The 17,344-nt window shown below is 56.4% G+C and overlaps 1 protein-coding gene and 1 long non-coding RNA gene across 5 annotated transcripts in view; one reads left to right on the top strand and one right to left on the bottom strand.

Annotated features, from left to right (window-relative positions):
• The window catches only part of BICRA (BRD4 interacting chromatin remodeling complex associated protein), a 75,967-nt gene extending 59,455 nt beyond the window's left edge, over positions 1-16,512 (top strand). For all 4 annotated transcript variants that reach the window (XM_045077098.1, XM_045077100.1, XM_045077097.1 and 1 more), the window contains 8 exons: positions 9,540-10,172; positions 10,353-10,533; positions 10,845-10,954; positions 11,822-11,883; positions 13,125-13,273; positions 13,449-13,543; positions 13,784-13,886; positions 14,442-16,512. In XM_045077098.1, coding sequence (XP_044933033.1) covers positions 9,540-10,172; positions 10,353-10,533; positions 10,845-10,954; positions 11,822-11,883; positions 13,125-13,273; positions 13,449-13,543; positions 13,784-13,886; positions 14,442-15,529 — 2,421 coding nt within the window. In that variant the 3' untranslated portion in view covers positions 15,530-16,512. The remainder of the gene's footprint in view (positions 1-9,539; positions 10,173-10,352; positions 10,534-10,844; positions 10,955-11,821; positions 11,884-13,124; positions 13,274-13,448; positions 13,544-13,783; positions 13,887-14,441) is intronic.
• LOC123391177 lies at positions 183-6,860 on the bottom strand. The gene is made up of 3 exons (XR_006605817.1): positions 6,513-6,860; positions 4,485-4,620; positions 183-1,301 (listed from the first exon to the last, which is right to left on the bottom strand). It is a non-coding gene; the product is annotated as an uncharacterized LOC123391177 (long non-coding RNA).
• Positions 16,513-17,344: the final 832 nt, after the last annotated feature.

Below are 17,344 nucleotides of genomic sequence, written 5' to 3'. Positions count from 1 at the left end.
CTGCTCACTCCTCCCCGCTCTGGCTGCCCTGCCTTGCCTCTCTGTCTTGCTGGCTTGGGAAGGGTGCTCCTTTGCTCCCCGGATAGTTCCTGAGAGTCTTCTGACAGTGATGGACTCCTAGAACCCAGGCCACACTGGGGGGAGCCCACACTCTAGGCAGAGGGACACACGGCAGGCAGGTGTTTGCTAGAATTCTCATTTTCGTATCATATCAGGTAAGCAGGACATTCAGAGGGCTCTTATCTCCAAAGCTACCAGAGGTCTTGCTGAAAAGCCCGTTCTCCTGAACCACAGCTGCTTGCCTTCCCCGAGGGCGGTTTCTTGCACATGGGCACATGCATACACATACACATGGACAAGGTGAATGGCACCGATTCTTTCCCTCCCATTGTTACAAATGTGGTAACATACTAGGCAGCTCTGTGCTTTTGATCATTGAAAGATGCATCTTGGAGACGGTACTTCCTTCTTTCTTCTTCCGTGTGACCGCACGGTACTCCCGCTGTCAGGTGGTTAAGTCCCTTCCAGTCTTTAGCTGTGATGAGTGAAGCCGCAGAGGATAACTGTACATATGTCACTGTTTTTGAAAAGGAAAGTGCTGGGTCCATCGGAGGCCATTTGCACATGCAGTGTTGATTGCTCTCTGCAGATTGCTCTCTGGGGAGTTACCACTGGGTTTGTCCTTGATCAGTAGTCTGTTGCCTGTGCCGGTTCTTCCATAACCTCGGTGGTGTATTGAAGTTAGCGGGTCTTGTAAGGTGAAAAGCTGCTCCTTGTTTTGTTTTAATTTGCATTTCTTTTACTGTGAATGAGGTGGGGCAGGTTTTCTTAGATGTGGAGCTGTTTATGTTTTCTCTGGAATCATCAGCCCATACCCCTTGCCAAATTTAAACTTGGTGTGAGTGGTCCTATTCTTGTTGATTTGTAGAAACTCTTTACATATTAGGAAAATTTGCCTTTGTCTCATAAGAGTCATAAGCACATGATAGTTTAGAGAGAGCCCCTTTTATTCTGCAGGGGTGGATTTTATACTCTTTTAGAAAGGATAGGTAGAGGAGGTAGGTAAAAGGAAGAAGAGGGAATGTCCTCAGCAAGGTCAGGGTGGCAGAAAGCAGCATGGGCTTTGGCTTTAAACAGCCATGATTTCGCCGTCCAGTTCTGTTGCTTGCCATGTGACCTTAAGCAACCAGTTTCTTGTTTCCTTAAACAGATTCTTTGGGGAAGGAGGGCACTTAGTATGTGTCTGGCCTTGTGCTGACCTGGAGCAATTCCCCATAACTGTTGGACCTTGACGTCCTCATCTGGAAAATGGGAATAATACTTTCTTAGAGGCCTATTAGGAGTGAGTGAGTTAACGTATGCTAGCACAGAGTAAGGCCTCAAGAAATACTTGTTATTATTATCATTATTATTGTTGTGGGGTAGAACAGGATCTGGTCCAGATTCACACAGTCTAGAGGGACACGGGGCCAAGGTGGCCTCAGACCATCTCTCCTCCAGGAGGAGAAAGAAGCAGAAGTGGAGGGACAAGAGGTCAGGAGTCTCCTGGCCTTTGAGTGACTCAAGTTGGAAGCAGCGTCTCTAGAGTGGGTCCAGTGCTGGCTGAGGTCCCTCTGGCAAGCGGCTTCCCCTCCCTGAGCCTCCCACAATCAGCTGTACCAGGGGGTTGTAGAACTGGGTAAATCAGTGGTGGAAATCATTTATTGATGAAATCAAGCACACTCACAGGAGTCCGCCCAACACGTGAGGCTCCGTGCTGAGTATGCCGCAGTGCAATCAAAGGGAGAGAGTGTTTTCGGAGATGTGGGTCAGCTGTAGGGAAAGAGCCCAGGAGATGAAAGCATTGAAGGGAGCAGGGTCCCCATGGGGGACATGGGAGGAATCCACTCTAGGGAAAACGGGAAGGAACTGCGGGGGTGGGGGGGCGTATTTAAGCCCAGGCTCCAAGGAAGAGAAATTGTGGGGAGGGACAATAGCATGTGTTAAGGCCCTGAGGCAAGGACAAGCTTGGGTTGTCAAGGAATGGAAAGTAGGCTGGAGGGGCGTGGAGGGAGGCCAGATCAGAGAGGTTGGCAGTGCCTCGTCGCCAAACCAGTGGAGGGCTTTCAGCTGGACTATGGCATGGGCTGGTAGCGATTTTCAGCGATCCTCTGGCTTTCATTGGAAAATGGTTTAGTGGGCAAAAAAAAGTCCAGAGACCCTCGTGGGTCAAGATGACAGGGCTTCAAAGACCAGGGTGGTCCCGGCAATGATGGAGGGATGCTGGAGGATTTGGGCCGTAATCTGGAGCTTACTTTAGGGATTGGAGGCATGAAGAGGAGGGCATCACAGTAAAAACTAAGTGCATCATGGTAAAAACTAAAGTGCATCGTAACATTTCTGTTTTAAGTGCTATTCAAAACCCTTTCCAAGCATTGTCTCATTGAAAGCTCCCATCAGGCAGGTGGAAGATATTCTCCTTAATTTACAGATGAGGAAACTGAGGCACAGAGATTAAGTAGCTTGCCCAAGGTTACCCCACTGGTAGGGCCTGGATTTAAACCTGAATGGTTAGTGGCCAGAACAGCTGAGGTCTCAAGAAAGCCAGGCCTGAGCACGAATCCCAGCTCTGCTCAGCATGAAACGCTCCCGGGACCTGGTCTACCTGTCCGCCACGTGGGAGTAGAGCCACCAACCTCACAGCAGCTCTACACAGAGTCCTCAGCGTTTCGATGAGCAGAGATCCCTGGCATTTGCAGTAAGAGTAGTAAAGAAGCTGTCTTCTTTACTGGTCTTTAAGAGGAAAGGTCAACTGTGCCCATGAGCTGATCCTGGTCATCCCCTTGCGGGCCGGCGCCAGGCTAGACACGTGGTCACCCTGCTGCCCCTTTCGCGCCTGCAATGCCGCGCTGCATGAGGGGAGTTCTTGATGAGTGTTGGGGAAGCAAGTGGATGGAGGGGTGGGGGTGGGGGAGGGTAGATGAACGATGGATGGATGGATGGACAGACGGACAGGTGGACAGATGAGTGAGTGGATTAAACAAAGAATACAGATGCACATAAATACCAACGACGTACAAACTTGTGTGCGTGCGCATGCACTAGAGCTGCTCCCAGACTGGAGGTGGGTCCTTCATGCAGCCCCCGTTCTCCTGGTGCGTGCTTTGTACCCAGCCTTTTGCAGAGAGGTACAGGGGAGGCAGCCCTGCCCTCTCGGGGCTCACACTCCAGGGATGGGTTTTGTCGTCAATCCCCAGCTCTTGAAATTGGCCCTCGATGGGGGCCCCCGACTGACTTTTCAGGGAGGCAACACTGACCGTCCTACTCAGGAGGCTTAAGGCCTGCTGTGTATGGCTTACGGTAGGCTTAAAACACACACACACACGCTTTGTTGTTGTGATTCAAAGAGTGTTACCCAGACGTGGTTTTAAAATTTGGGTTTACAGACAAAGGGCACACAGGGAAAGTGAGTCTTCTGTTCATGGAATTTCTGGTCCTCCCCACCCCCTTGTAGACCCCCACCCCCTTGGATTTCCCTGTGGAGCCCCACCGTGTCCTTATCACACAGGCACTAGGGACACTTGGGGCCGGGTTGTTCTGTGTTGTCAGGGGGCTGTCCTGAGCATGGTAGCACCCCTCAGCCTCCAACCGTTTATTGCCGGCAGCGGTCCTGCTGCAGGTGGGACAGCCGTGGTGATCGCTGGAGATTGCCAGGTGTCCCTGAGAGACGGAGTCACCTGGGTGGGGCACCGCCATCCTGTGCACATGACAGACCTCCCTCGTCTGAGCTCGGATCCAGCCAGACGTGACAGCCTGCGTGTGCACGTGCTCCCTCCTTACACGCAGAAGCACACTGTCCCGTTCTTTTGAACTGCGCTTTGTTTGATTGGCCAGATCTCTTGGACCACCGACTTGCATGAGAATCCCACTCGACAGCACCCCATGGGATGCACGCATGCGTATGTACATGTGCATATCACCAAAACAGCTTCCATGGGATAATACAGTGTGCAATGCACGCTGATATTTTGTATTTGGTTTCCTCTGTTCTTATTTTTATTATTTTTTAAAGATTTTATTTATATGAGAGAGAGAGAGAACAAGCTGGGGAGGGTCAGAGGGAGAAGCAGGCTTCCTGCTGAGCAGGAATCCCAATTGCACGACTTGATCTCGGGACTCCAGGATCCTGACCTGAGCTGAAGGCAGATGTTTAGCCTACTGAGCCACCCAGGCACCCCTCCTCTGTTCTTTTTTTTTTTTTTTTTAAAGATTTTATTTATTTATTTGACAGACAGAGATCACAAGTAGGCAGATAGGCAGGCAGAGAGAGAAGGGAAGAAGCAGGCTCTCTGCGAGAGCCCTATGTAGGGCTCGATCCCAGAACCCTGAGACCATGACCTGAGCCGAAGGCAGAGGCTTTAACCCACTGAGCCACCCAGGTGCCCGCCCCCTCTGTTCTTAAATGCTGGTCGTGACCCACCAAAATGCCAGGAGCCATTACTCACAGACACTAGATGTGATTTGAAAGCCACCGTCCGGGGTAGTCATTAGGCACTGGGACTCCAAAATCCCAACTCTGCCACTTAGAGGCTCAGTGACCTTAGCCAAGTCCCCTGCCTCTGTGTGCCTCAGTTTTCTTCCCTGAAAATGAGGATGAGGAAAACAGCATCTAGGTTATAGCGTCGTCATGAGGAATAAATAAGCTAATACAGGTTAAGGTGCTTGAACAGGGTCAGGCACATTGAAAGTGCCTCAAACCAAAGGAAGCCAGAGAAACACTACAAAGGGCCATGGGTAAACATTTTAGGCTTTGCACGCAAGCCACCCCAGACCACACATCAGTGAGCACAGACCTGTACCAATAAAACCTTATTTATGGACACTGAAATTTGAATTTCATATCGTTGTCACCAATCACAATCTAGTCTTTTGATTTCTTTTCCACCATTAAAAAATATATATTTGTTTATTTAAAAGAGAGAGAGGGAGAGAGAATGCACATGGGGGTAGAGCCAGGGAAAGGGAGAGAGAGAAACTCAAGCAGACTTCTGCTGAGTGGAAAGCACAATCCGGGGCTCAATCTCACGACCCTGAGATCATGCCCCGAGCTGAAATCCAGAGTCGGGTGCTTAACCGATGGAGCCACCCAGATGCCCCTCTCTCCCAGCATTTAAAAATGTAAAACCCGCTTTCAGCCTGTGGATCATGCAAAATGACAGACCAGGCAGGCCAGACCGGCTTGAGTTGGAAAGTTTGCTGCCATCTTACTGTCGTTACACAGACCCACCGTGACTGACTGACTTGGTTCCCTGCTTGAGGGAGAGCGCTCCAGGTGGTTTCCTGTGTGTGTCAACAAATAACCCTCCTCTGACTCTTCGGGTGCCCGGGCTTTTGCATGTACATGTGGGTAAATTTCTAAAAACAGAACGGCTGGTTCAGAGGGTATAAGTGCTTCCCGGACAGTCTGTGGAAAGTGCGAACCCTGTCACGCCTCCTTGGGGTTTATGCCTGTGCAGGCTTCTTCCAGAAGCTTCATCAGCCCCAGATCAGCACGCACTCTGCTCCCCGCCAGGCTGCTGGGTAGCACCCCTCTGCGCTTTCTGTTGAATTCTGCATGAATCTGAACACATCTTGCCAGCTCTAGCTGGGCAGCTGGAATTTCCTGGTGAACAGTTCCCTCGTGTGGTAGTTTTTTGTTGTTGTTGTTTTTAAAGATTTTTATTTCAGAGAGAGAGAGAGAGAGAGAGAGCATGAGCAGGGGGAGGGGAAGAGGGAGAAGCAAACACCTGGCTGAGCAGAGAGCCCAATGTGGGGCTCGATCCCAGGACCCTGAGATCATAACTTGAGCCAAAAGCAGAGGCTTAACCCACTGAGCCACCCAGGTGCCCCTGAAGTTTTCTTTTAGCCTAATTTTTTTTTTCCCCAGCCATTTAAAACATTTAAAATTTTTAGAATTAGGTATCACCTTCACATGACTCAGTCATCAAAAAGCAGTTTTGGGGTTTTTTTGAGAGAGAAAGAGAGAGCCCAAGCAGGAGGAGGGACAGAGGGAAAGAGAGAGGGGACCTTAAGCATGGAGCCCAACATGGGACTTGATCTCATGACTCTCCTAAAATCATGACCTGAGCCAAGATCAAGAGTTGGACACTTCATGGACTAGCCACCCAGGTGCTCCAAAAAGCATTTTTTTAAAGTAAGGGGATTGGTTAAGCCATCTGCCTTCGACTCAGGTCATGATCTCGGGTCCTGGGATCGAGTCCCACATCGGGCTCTCTGCTCAGCAGGGAGCCTGCTACTCCCTCTCCCTCTACCTGCCTCTCCCCTTGCTTGTGCTCTTTCTCACACACACTCTCTCTCTCTCTCTGTGTCAAATAAATAAGTAAAATCTTTAAAAATTTTTTTAGAAAGGGGAAAGTGTCCCAAAGCTGTGCCTATGTTCCCAGCCCACCTGCCCCTCCAGAAAAAGTTACTTAGCTGCCATCTATCTTTCCAGTTCCTCGCGCAGGCACAGCCTAGAGTAAAAGTGGGTTTACCTTTCTCTCCCATTTCTGTCCGCCCAGAAGGTAGCATATTGCGTGCGAGCTTTGTCAGCAGGTGGAGAGTTTCCTTGATCTTGTTAGAGCGGTGTCCTTCTCTCCCCCATAAATGCTATTTAGATGCACACCAGCCACGTCCGGGCTCCGTCCCTCCCCACACAGCTGTAGTAAACAACTTGCTGACCCGTCATTTCCTACATATGCACGTGCTTCTGTTGCATCATTTCCTGGAAGCAGGTTTGCTGGATCAAAGCAAATGTTTTCTTGTAATTTGTGCAGCTGCTGCTGAATTGCCTTGTCCTGGAGTTGTGGCAAATTGTGCCAGTAACCCTCAGAGGCGGTAGAAGAGGGTGTCTTTATGAGACATGGTTTGTTCCTAATGCAATGAGTAAAGAAGGTTCCAGAGGGTGCTTTCAATGGGCATTACTCATATTACAAATGAGGCTGGAGTGTCTCTCGGACTGTCAAAGCCTTCTGTGTTTCCTTCTCACTGCACTGTCTGATCATATCCTTGGCCACTTTTTCTCACCAGTTGTTACTCTTAGTGATTTCTGGAGACTGTTTATATATGATGAAAATGGGCTTTGTGTATGCTGTGAATTGCAGCTGTTTACCCTCAGTGTATCATTTGGGATTTTGATCTGATTGGGGGAGAGGGGCATTAGTCTATACTTTTAATGAGTGCGAGCTTACTTTTTTCAGTTTTTATTTTTAAACACTTAGAATTTCAAACAGCAGCGCTGTGCAGAGAACTCACAGGAGTTCTTTACTCTTTACGCACATATATTAGTTACCTAATATACGCACATATATTAGTTACCTGTTGCCATGTAACAAATGACCCTCCCCCCAAATTTAGCAACCTTAAACAGCAAACATTAACTTCTCTCATGTAGCTTGTAAGAATCAGGAGTCTGGAAGCAGCTTAGCTGGCAGGTGCTGCCTCGTCATCCCTTGTGAGGTTCTACTCAACCAGGGCTGCGGTCATCAGAAGGCTCGACTGGGCTGGAAAACATGCCTCAGCTCTTCCCTCCGCCGGCTTCTCCAAAGGGCAGCTTGTAACATGCTCCATAGTCAGTTTCCCCAAAGGAAATGATCTACCACCTTTTTTATAACTCAATCTTGGAAGTAGTATCAAATCACTTTCATGAAATCGGTTGGTCCCAGGAATCAACCTGGGGACCGTGCGGGGGAGACCGAATAATGAGGAGGTGGGGATCCTGCCTTGGAAGCTGGCTGCTGCCCAGATTTTTCCACCGTCAGTGTCTGGCTAATTCACTTTCTCTTCCGTTCTCTCGATACGTACACATTTTTATTCAGAATCATTGGAGAATAAATTGCAGACGTTCTGCTCCTTTACTCCTTAACATCTCAACCTTCGAAAACAGGAACATTCTCTTAGTTGACCACGGCACAATCATCAGATTCAGCCGATTCAGTCCTGAGACAATACCCTTATCCACTGTGCACAGCCTAAAGTCAGCGGTCGTCCTGTGATCCTGTCATGTGTTTTTCTCCCAATTGCTCTTAACTTTCGGGTGTGTTTCTTTCTCCACACCATATGCTGCCCAGGGCTTCATGATGTGGCCAGCTGTCTTCTTTCCCCTTACTGAAACCTGTTGTTTTCCTCTGTTCTTGACTCTGAATGCTCCCACAGTGGAGGAGCCCCGTGGTGCTTCTCATTGCTGATCCTAGAAGGCGGGTTACCAGGTCTACCAGAGTGCTGTCCCGGCGACAACCTCCGCAGCCCTTCTGAGAGCCAAGGGCACCTCCCATCTCATCTTAGAGGGGGCTGCCTTTGGGCATGCGTGTGGGTGGATTGGTTTGGGGGCTTTTGTTCTGAATTGCCAGAGTTATTCAAGGGCAGCCTCAGGCGGGGTGTTGGAAGTATCAGGCAAGTCGTAACCTTGGTATCGTGAGTCGGCTCACGGTAAAGAGCCCCAGCTTTGGAGCGTGGCAGCTTTGGTGGCCTTGGGCCTGTGAGCCTGAGTCATCCTTGGACAATTTGGAGGTCGAGAGGGAGACTTGGGACTCAGGGAGCCTTGGGACCAGCCATTTTGGCTCCCTGGCCTCAGTTTCTCCTCTGTCCCCGGGGTATGGATTTGGCGACCATCAAAAGGTACCCAACCCACCCTGTGTCAGGGACTCAGCTGGCTGGTAGTCGCTGGGGCAACTGTGGCTGCTGAGGTCGGGACTCTGCGGGAGAGCAGCGCGGAGGTGCCAGGTCTAGGGTGTGTTTTCAGCAAGGTCACAGGGGACGGATCACAGGCTAGTGCCCGGATGTCTTGTGCGAGTCTGATCACACACAAACACACATACCCATACCTGCATGCTCACAGGGGACCCGGGAGGCCTGCAGTCGCAGCCATAGCCACATAGGCAAAGGGAGGCAGAGGTCACGGACACTTAGGGGGACCTGGCCCCACCCCTGCCCCGTGCCTTCTGTAGCCGCTCCATCTGTGCTGGTGTCCATTCTTGGGGGGGAGGTGGGGGGACCTGGACAGTCAGGCGCCATGGGGATGGTGGCCGGGATGCTACCCCCCCACCCCCGCTCCAGCCACCACCTTCCCCTCCGCTGCTGTGCTCGTGCTCCCCAGCCCTCTGCCTCCCCGCTGGGCAGCTGGTGTGGTGCCCCCTGCCGCCGCCACCGCTTCCTCTGCTGCTCCCCCAAATCCTGCAGAGCCCCCCTTCATCTGGGGGGTGGGGGAGGAGGGGGGCACGTGGGGAGGGGGGCGAGAGCAGAGGGAAAGGTCTGGAGATGAGGCGGGGGCAGGTGGAGGGGTGAGGCAGAGATGGGGGCTGGGGTGGGGTTGGGGGGCAGAGGTAGAAAGGCGAAGTGGGGAGTTCAGAAACGAGAGGTGGGAAGGAGAGCCATGGCGGCGGGGTCCTTTCTCTCAAGACAGGGGTGACTAAGAAGGAGGGTTTCTGGTGGGCGTGGCTGGGGTCCCCAGTGTCTTGGGGCAATGGGAGCCAAGGTTGGTTCTGACCCCCGCCCCCTCCCCTCTACCTCCCTCCCCTGCCCAGATCCCGGCAGCGGCTCCGCTGAAGGGCCCAGGCCCCTCCTCGTCCCCGTCACTACCTCACCAGGCCCCTCTGGGAGACAGCCCCCACCTGCCCTCCCCACATCCTGCCAGGCCTCCCTCCCGACCCCCTTCTCGACCCCACTCCCGCCCTCCCTCCCAGCCCCAGAGCTTGTCCCGCCCACCCTCAGAGCCCACCCTGCACCCTTGCCCCCCGCCCCAGGCACCCCCCACTCTGCCTGGCATCTTTGTTATCCAGAACCAGCTGGGAGTCCCCCCACCTGCCAGCACCCCAGCCCCTGCTGCCCCGGGCCCACCCCAGCCCCCCTTGCGCCCCCCATCCCAACCCCCTGAGGGGCCGCTGCCCCCAGCTCCCCACCTCCCTCCCGCCTCCACATCCTCTGTCGCGGCCTCCACGGATGCGGCCACCAGGCTGCCAGCCCCTACGCCCCCTGACTTCCAGCTCCAGTTCCCGCCCAGCCAGGGGCCCCACAAGTCCCCCACGCCCCCTCCGACCCTCCACCTGGTCCCTGAGCCCGCCGTGCCCCCCCCACCGCCTCCTCGGACCTTCCAGATGGTGACTGCCCCCTTCCCGGCGCTGCCCCAGCCGAAGGCTCTTCTGGAGAGGTTTCACCAGGTAATCGGAGGCGGGGACCAGCCCTCCTCCTACCCCGCCAGCCCTGCCCTCCTGGTCCCGTGGGGAGGCCCTCCCACGTTCCAGCTGTCCAGCTGTCTCTGTGTCCCCAGCCCTGGTGCCTGGCCGCCGCCCCTCCTAGTGTGTGCCCCCTACCCCTCAACCACCTGTCCCCCTCCTCAGGTGCCGTCCGGAATCATTCTCCAGAACAAGGCCGGGGGGGCCCCCGCCGCCCCGCAGACCTCCGCCAACCTGGGGCCCCTCGCCAGCCCCACTGCCTCTGTGCTGGTCAGCGGGCAGGCCCCATCTGGGACCCCCACCGCCCCCAGCCATCCCCCTGCCCCGGCACCCATGGCCACTGCAGGTAGGGGAGAGGTAGCCCATGCAGGAGAAGTGGGGGGGCCTGAAGATGGGCGGGCAGGGGGAGGGGGATGGGCTGGGGCAGAGCTGTGGGTGCGTGAGCCCGAGGGGTTCCCCCAGACCTCACAGGACAGGGAAGGTGGAAGAGGAAGGGCTGTCGCCTCAGATCCAAGGGGGGCACTCAATTCAGGGCTAGCGGCACTGCCGAGGCCAGAGGACTAGAAGAGAGCGGGGTGTAGGCTTGGGGATCGCATTGTGGAGGGGCCTTCGTGCCAGTGACCCTGAGCCCTGTCTGCCCCCAAACCCACCCCTCAGGCCTCCCTCCCCTGCTTCCTGCCGAGGGCAAAGCTTTTGCCAGCAGCCTCCCGACCCTGAGTGTGGCCAAGGCCGCCGCCGCCGGGCCAGGGAAGTCCTCCGGGCTGCAGGTAAGAGGCCACCAGCATGGGGGTGGGGCACCTAGGGTCAGAGCATTGTCACAGGGGAGCTGGGGACGTGCCAAGCGGGGCGGAGCAGGCCAACCGAAAGGCTATCAGAAAGCAAACTGGGCAGTGGGTCAAACACTAGGACAGCCCAGGTGGGCGCATACCAGAGAGCGAGACAGATGGAGACCCACAGACACCAAGACACAGGGTGATGAGAGGAGCAGTGGCTCGCCTGGGTCCCTGAGGCCATCATTGGGGGCAGGAGCAAGGAGAGCCTGAGGCTGGAGGAGGAGGGACGTGGGGAGACCATTGGCCCAGAAAGGCAAGAGAAAGGAGGTGGTGAGAGCCTAGACCGTGCGGGGGGAGGGGGGAGGGCTGGGAAGTCACGTGGTGGGGGGCCCAGAATGGAGGGGACAAAGCAGTGTGGGGGAAACTGAGGCAGAGACCTTCTGCAGGGAAGTGGGTAGGGGGAGGCAGAAAGACAAGAGCACAGCTGGTAGAGGGACCCAGTGCCGGCAGCCTCCGGGGTGAGATCCCCTCTAGCAGCCTGGTAGGTGGAGTCGGGCAGAAAGAGGGAACCTGGACAGCCAGGTGGGCCAGATGCTGGACCATCAGCCAAGGCCTTGATCTGATGAGCAGGGAGGGAGCCTGCCCAGTGTCCAGACCAAGAGTCCGGTGGAAGCCAAGCCCCATGGAGCCAGGCAAAGTGTGCCAGACAGTGCCTCCGGCAGCTGGGGCCAGGACCCCACCCCAGGATAGAAGAGGGGGGCCAGCTCTCCTGTTGGTCACAGGCAGGGTTGGAGGGGGCTCAGGGCGCCAAGGGAAGGCCTCTCTGCGGCTCTGCCTCTCACTCACCTCTCTGCCCCGCAGTATGAGAGCAAGATGGGCAGTCTGAAGAAAACCCCGGCCCTGCAGCCTAGCAAAGAGGCCTGGTGAGTCGCAGCACTGTGCGCCCCGCCCCCCCCCCCCCCCCCCCCCACTGCGCCTTCTGGTAGGCCTGGGAGCCGCCTCTTGTTAGCTGTGTGCTTTGGGGCAGTATAATTTCCCTCAGAGACCCCCAGTTTCCCTTCTAGAGAGTGAGGTGAGGATAGTAGTGACGATAGGGTGACAGGTGCAGATCCCCTGTGACTGTGGTAAGATGGGTGGTGTTTGGGGGAGTGGATGTGGAGGGGAGTCCAGGAAGGTGCATGGACGAATGTGGGTGCTAGATAGATGGATGGAGGGGGTCTGGGGAGGGTGCATGGCTGGATAGAAGGGTGTTTGGGTGGACGGATGGGTGTTTGGATAGATGGGTGATTGGGCGGTTGAATGGGTAGATTTGGATAAACGGATTGACAGGTGTTTGGCTAGATGGATGGATGCAGGCTGGATGGATGGGGTCTGGGGTAGGTGCTTGGCTGGCTGGCTGGCTGGGTGCGGGGTGGAGAGAGGGGTGTCTGGATGGATGGGGTCTGGGAGGGCAGTGGGTACATGTTGGGTGCTTGCCTGCATTCTCCCTCTCCTGCTTTCCTTCCACATCAAGTGTTTAGCAAATGCTCAGCGCCCTGCTGGGTTCTGGAAACAAGGCAGGGTTCCGGCCCCAGTGGTGTGGTGCGGGTCAGTCTTCAGCTCAGGGTGGAAATGAGCATATTTGGGGGGAGAGAGAGAGAATCACACAATAAAGAGACGTAACTCACTGCCCACGATGTGGTAGAAAACAGACCGGGAGAGAACTGGATTGTACCACCCAGCGGACCAAGCTCCCTTCTTTCCTCCCTCTGTTCCTTGTCCTTCCCACCTTACCTGGGGTTGGTGACCCGTTTGAGGCAGAATAAGGACGTGCTGACCCCAGGTGGTGGGAGAGGGTATAGCATGAGGAGGATGAGTTTCAAATCCTGGCCTCCGGCTCTGCCCGCTCCCAGCTCCGCCTCCTCCCCACTCTGTGTTTTGGGTGGAGAAACATCACTCTGCCTGGCCTCAGTTTCCCCATCTGCAGAGTGGGGATGATGATAGCACCTGGTCCCTTGGGTTGTCGCCAGAGGCCATGGAAGAGAATGAGCACGTCCTGCCCACATTAGCGCGTTTCCCTGCTGTCTGTGTTGGGGCCCCGGGGGGTGGTCGGGGTCAGGGTCTGGTTTCTCCTGGCCTTACCACCAGCTGTGTGTGTGTGACTTCTCCCCACCCTGCCCCCCAGTTTCCTGGAACATTTGCACAAACATCAGGGCTCCGTCCTGCACCCTGACTACAAGACAGCCTTCCCCTCCTTTGAGGACGCCCTGCATCGCCTCCTTCCCTACCATGTCTACCAGGGTGCACTCCCCTCCCCCAGCGACTACCACAAAGGTGAGCCCTCCACCCTGTCCACCTCACTCCCCCAGGACTCTCCCTCCCTGGTCCCTAGCGTGGGGTGGGGGTGGGGGAGCAGCTGCACCACCCCAGTGCGTCTGCTAGACCTCAGCTCCGGATAAGCCACACTTTCCAGTGTCTGTGCCTCGGGACCTTTCCTATTCTTCCGCAGTGGATGAGGAGTTTGAGACCGTGTCCACGCAGCTGCTGAAACGCACCCAGGCCATGCTCAATAAATACCGCCTCCTGCTCCTGGAGGAGTCCCGGGTAGGGCGCTGGCCCCTTCTTCCCTGGGAGACCCTGCCCTCGCCCCTCGCCCTGCGCAGGGCCCATTTGGGTAGGGTTGCGGGGGCTGCTCCTCGAAGCTCCGGGAGGAAGGGAAGGAGGCTGGTGCAAGTCTGATCCCAAGAGGGACAGCTCGGAATCCGCTCCCATCTTTCTGGGTTGCCCATGTGCCCTCCCCGCCTTCCTCCTTCCCCCCGCCGATCTGCCCCTCTTTCCCCTCAGAGGGTGAGCCCCTCCGCGGAGATGGTGATGATCGACCGAATGTTCATTCAGGAGGAGAAGACCACCCTTGCCTTGGACAAACAGCTGGCCAAGGAGAAGCCCGGTGAGAGGAGAGGGGAAAGGAGGGGTGGGAGAGGGGTCCCCAGCTCCTGCCTCGCTGAGGAATTCGATCTGGGTGCAGGAGGACGGGTACCTGAGCCCGACCTTTCTCCACCACTGGGCGACACCCGTGCCCCCACCTTCCTGCCGTGGCAGAGGTCTACTCTGACCTCTGGGCTCTGGGACTGGAGAGAGCTGAGTTGGTTCTCCTCCATCCCTGTGTGTCCATTCTGCTGTCTCCTGGCTGGGACATTCCACCACCCCCAGGGGGACAGAAAAGCGGGGGACTAGAGTCAGGACTGAGGTGCTTGCAGGTTTTAAGGGCCCTTCTGAGGCGTGAGCTCCTGCTTGCAGGTTCGGGGGGTTGGGAATTGCTGAGTAGAGCAGTACCCAGCAAAGCGTCCTGAGAGTCTGATGAGCCAAGGGCTTGGCCCCAGGCCTGGCAGATGGTCGATGCCCATCACGCCGGGGCTCCTCTTAGCTGTGCTCCCCCAGGCGTCTCATGCTTTCCCTGCCCCCGTGGCTGTTCTTTGCCCGGCCCCCCTCCTCCATTTTGCAGACGAGTATGTGTCTTCCTCGCGCTCTCTTGGCCTCCCCATCGCTGCCTCTTCCGAGGGACACCGGCTCCCTGGCCACGGCCCAGCACCATCCTCAGTGTCCGGGGTCCCCACCCAGCCGCCTCTGCACCTGCCAACCAAGCTGGTGATTCGGCACGGTGGGGCGGGTGGCTCCCCTTCGGTGACCTGGGCTCGGGCATCCTCCTCCCTGTCCTCCTCCTCCTCCTCCGCTGCCTCCTCCTTGGATGCTGATGAGGACGGTCCCATGCCCTCCCGCAACCGGCCTCCTATCAAGACCTATGAGGCCCGCAGCCGCATCGGCCTCAAGCTCAAGATCAAGCAGGAAGCCGGGCTCAGCAAGGTCGTCCACAACACCGCGCTGGACCCCGTGCACCAGCCCCCGCCCCCTGCTGCCCTCAAGGCAGCGGAGCCCCCACCCCGGCCGCCCGCGCCACCCCCTGCCACGAGCCAGATGAACGGCACAATGGACCACCCGCCGCCTGCCACCACTGACCGCAAGCCCACCGTGGCCCAGGCCCCCCACTGTCCCCGGCTGCCCCTCCGGAAGACGTACCGCGAGAACGTGGAGGCCCTGGGTGGCGGGGCCGGGGAGGGGGCCGGGAGCGTCAGGGCCCGGGGCAGCAGCCCCGCGCAGCTGCCCACCAAAGTGGACGAGGCCACCAGCGGGCTCATCCGCGAGCTGGCCGCGGTGGAGGACGAGCTGTACCAGCGCATGCTGAAGGGGGCGCCCCCGGAGCCCGCGGCCAGCGCCGGGCAGGGCAGCGGCAGCCGGGACCCCGGCTGGGAGGCGCCCCCAGCCAAGCGGCGCAAGTCCGAGTCGCCCGACGTGGACCAGGCCAGCTTCTCCAGCGACAGCCCGCAGGACGACACGCTCACGGAACACCTCCAGAGCGCTATCGACAGCATCCTGAACCTCCAGCAGGCCCCGGGGCGGACACCTGCACCCCCATATCCCCACGCCGCCCCGACAGCCGTCTCGCCTGCCTCCCCGGCGCCCCTGCACAGGCCAGAGGCCTACCCGCCCTCCAGTCACAACGGTGGCCTCGGCGCCAGGACGTTGAACAGATAACACCGGGCTGGTCTTCGCTTCCTTGTCTCCCCCCGACACACACACCTCCCAAGTTGTGCGCGTGTGTTTGCGCGCGGACATCCGGGGGCAGGGAGGCCTCTGGGCGCCTGACCTCAGCCTCGTGGGGGACGCGAGCCGGGGATCCCCTGACAGTTTTTCTTGCCTAAGTTATTTGAGTCACAAAGGCCTCCTCCCCCACTTCCTGCGTCAGCCGGGTTGTTGGGTGGGGGTCGTGGATTGAGGGGAGGAGGCTGTAATGTAAAATGTACCCCTGCCAAAGGTGGGGGTAATCCCGGTGTGTCATTTCCTATTTCTTCCCGCTTCCTGCCACACTCCGCCCCTCCGTGGGGAAGGTGGGGTGGGGGGGGACACACGTGTGTTTGCCAGGGAAGGGGGTAACCTGGTCGTTCCCACTGCTCCCGCGTGTCCCGGTACTGGGCTTGTCCGTGTGGCCGCACAGATCGAGGCGTCGAAGGTGCTCAAAGCCTGGAGGGTCCTTTGTGAGCCTCGCTCAGCCTCTCCCTACCGCCCCCCACAGGCTGTAAAAGGAAATGCAGGGAAGGGCGGGCGTCAGCCAGCGTCCCAGACCCCCTCCTCGGAGGGCTGTGCCCGCGGGCACCTGTGTCCCATCCGCATGTGTGCGTCCAGTTCCGTGTCCCGTGTCCCTGTGTGTGTGCTCGAGTGAGCGAGAGAGAGAGTGAGATTTCGAACCCTCCCGGCCCCTCGACTGAAATCCGAGCACCTCCAAAACAGGAAACCGGGGTCTTCCTCCCCACCCCGCCATCCCTCCCCAGCCAGTCTTCCCTCTGTTCTTCCTGTCGCCAGCCACCCGCGCCAGATTTTGAAATCTCGGAGACAAAACTAGTACTGTAAGATAAATTTTTTTGTACTGTATTTATTGTGTATAACAATTTTTTTAAAGGAGAATTCTGTACATTTAGAACTCTTGTAAATTAAAAACTGATCCTTTTTTTAAAACTGTACTGACTCCGTCTCAGCCCAGTTACTTTTGGGTCTTTAGGGGGTGGGAGTTGTTTGAAGTCTGGGGGTTGGGTCCCTACCTGCAGGGGCGGGGGCGGGGCGGAGGTTGTGAGGGTTCATTGCACATCTTATTTGTTAAACACATATTCGGGGTGCTGGGCCCTGGTCTGGGCTCATGGGTGCCACTGAACACGGCAGATGGAAGTCCCTACCCGAGGGGAGCTGACTTCTTAGTGGAGAAACCAGATGGAAAACATCGAGACCAAATGGGGAGTTCTCAGCATTCCCCTATAAGGTTCTGTGGTCTCTGTGAACTCGGAATTGGAGAATACTGAAATACCGCTCCTGGAGGAAATACAGGGCTAGCTTCCTACAAACCTCCAGTCACAACATTTTTGTAAGTTGTTTTCATACATAACCTTGTGTTGTGTGTATTTCTGTAAAGACACCTTAATAATATATTCTAGATTAGTGCACATTGGGCTCATGGCCAACAGACTATAACTCATGCCTGAACGAAGCTCATCTAACACGTGTGTGTGTGTGTGTGTGTGTGTTTTTTAAGATTTTATTAATTTGTCAGAGAAGCAGGGGGAGAGGCAGGCAGAGGGAGAAGCAGACTCCCCGCTGAGCAGGGAGCCTGACTCTTGGCTGGAACCTGGGACCTTGGATCATGATTGGAGCCGAAGGCCAAGGCTTAACAGACCGAACCACCCAAGTGCCCCCAGCACAGTTATGTTCTATATAAGACACATCTCAGCTTTGTCCCCCTTCGGCACGCAGGACAATGTTTCAGTACAAGGGCATTTTAAACAGTGAAGTCACCAACAAAAG

This window comes from Mustela putorius, unplaced genomic scaffold (assembly GCF_011764305.1).
Source record: "Mustela putorius furo isolate JIRA1106 unplaced genomic scaffold, ASM1176430v1.1 tig00000196_pilon_pilon_pilon, whole genome shotgun sequence".
NCBI lineage: Eukaryota > Metazoa > Chordata > Mammalia > Carnivora > Mustelidae > Mustela > Mustela putorius.
This window is presented reverse-complemented; position numbering and strand designations above follow the sequence as displayed.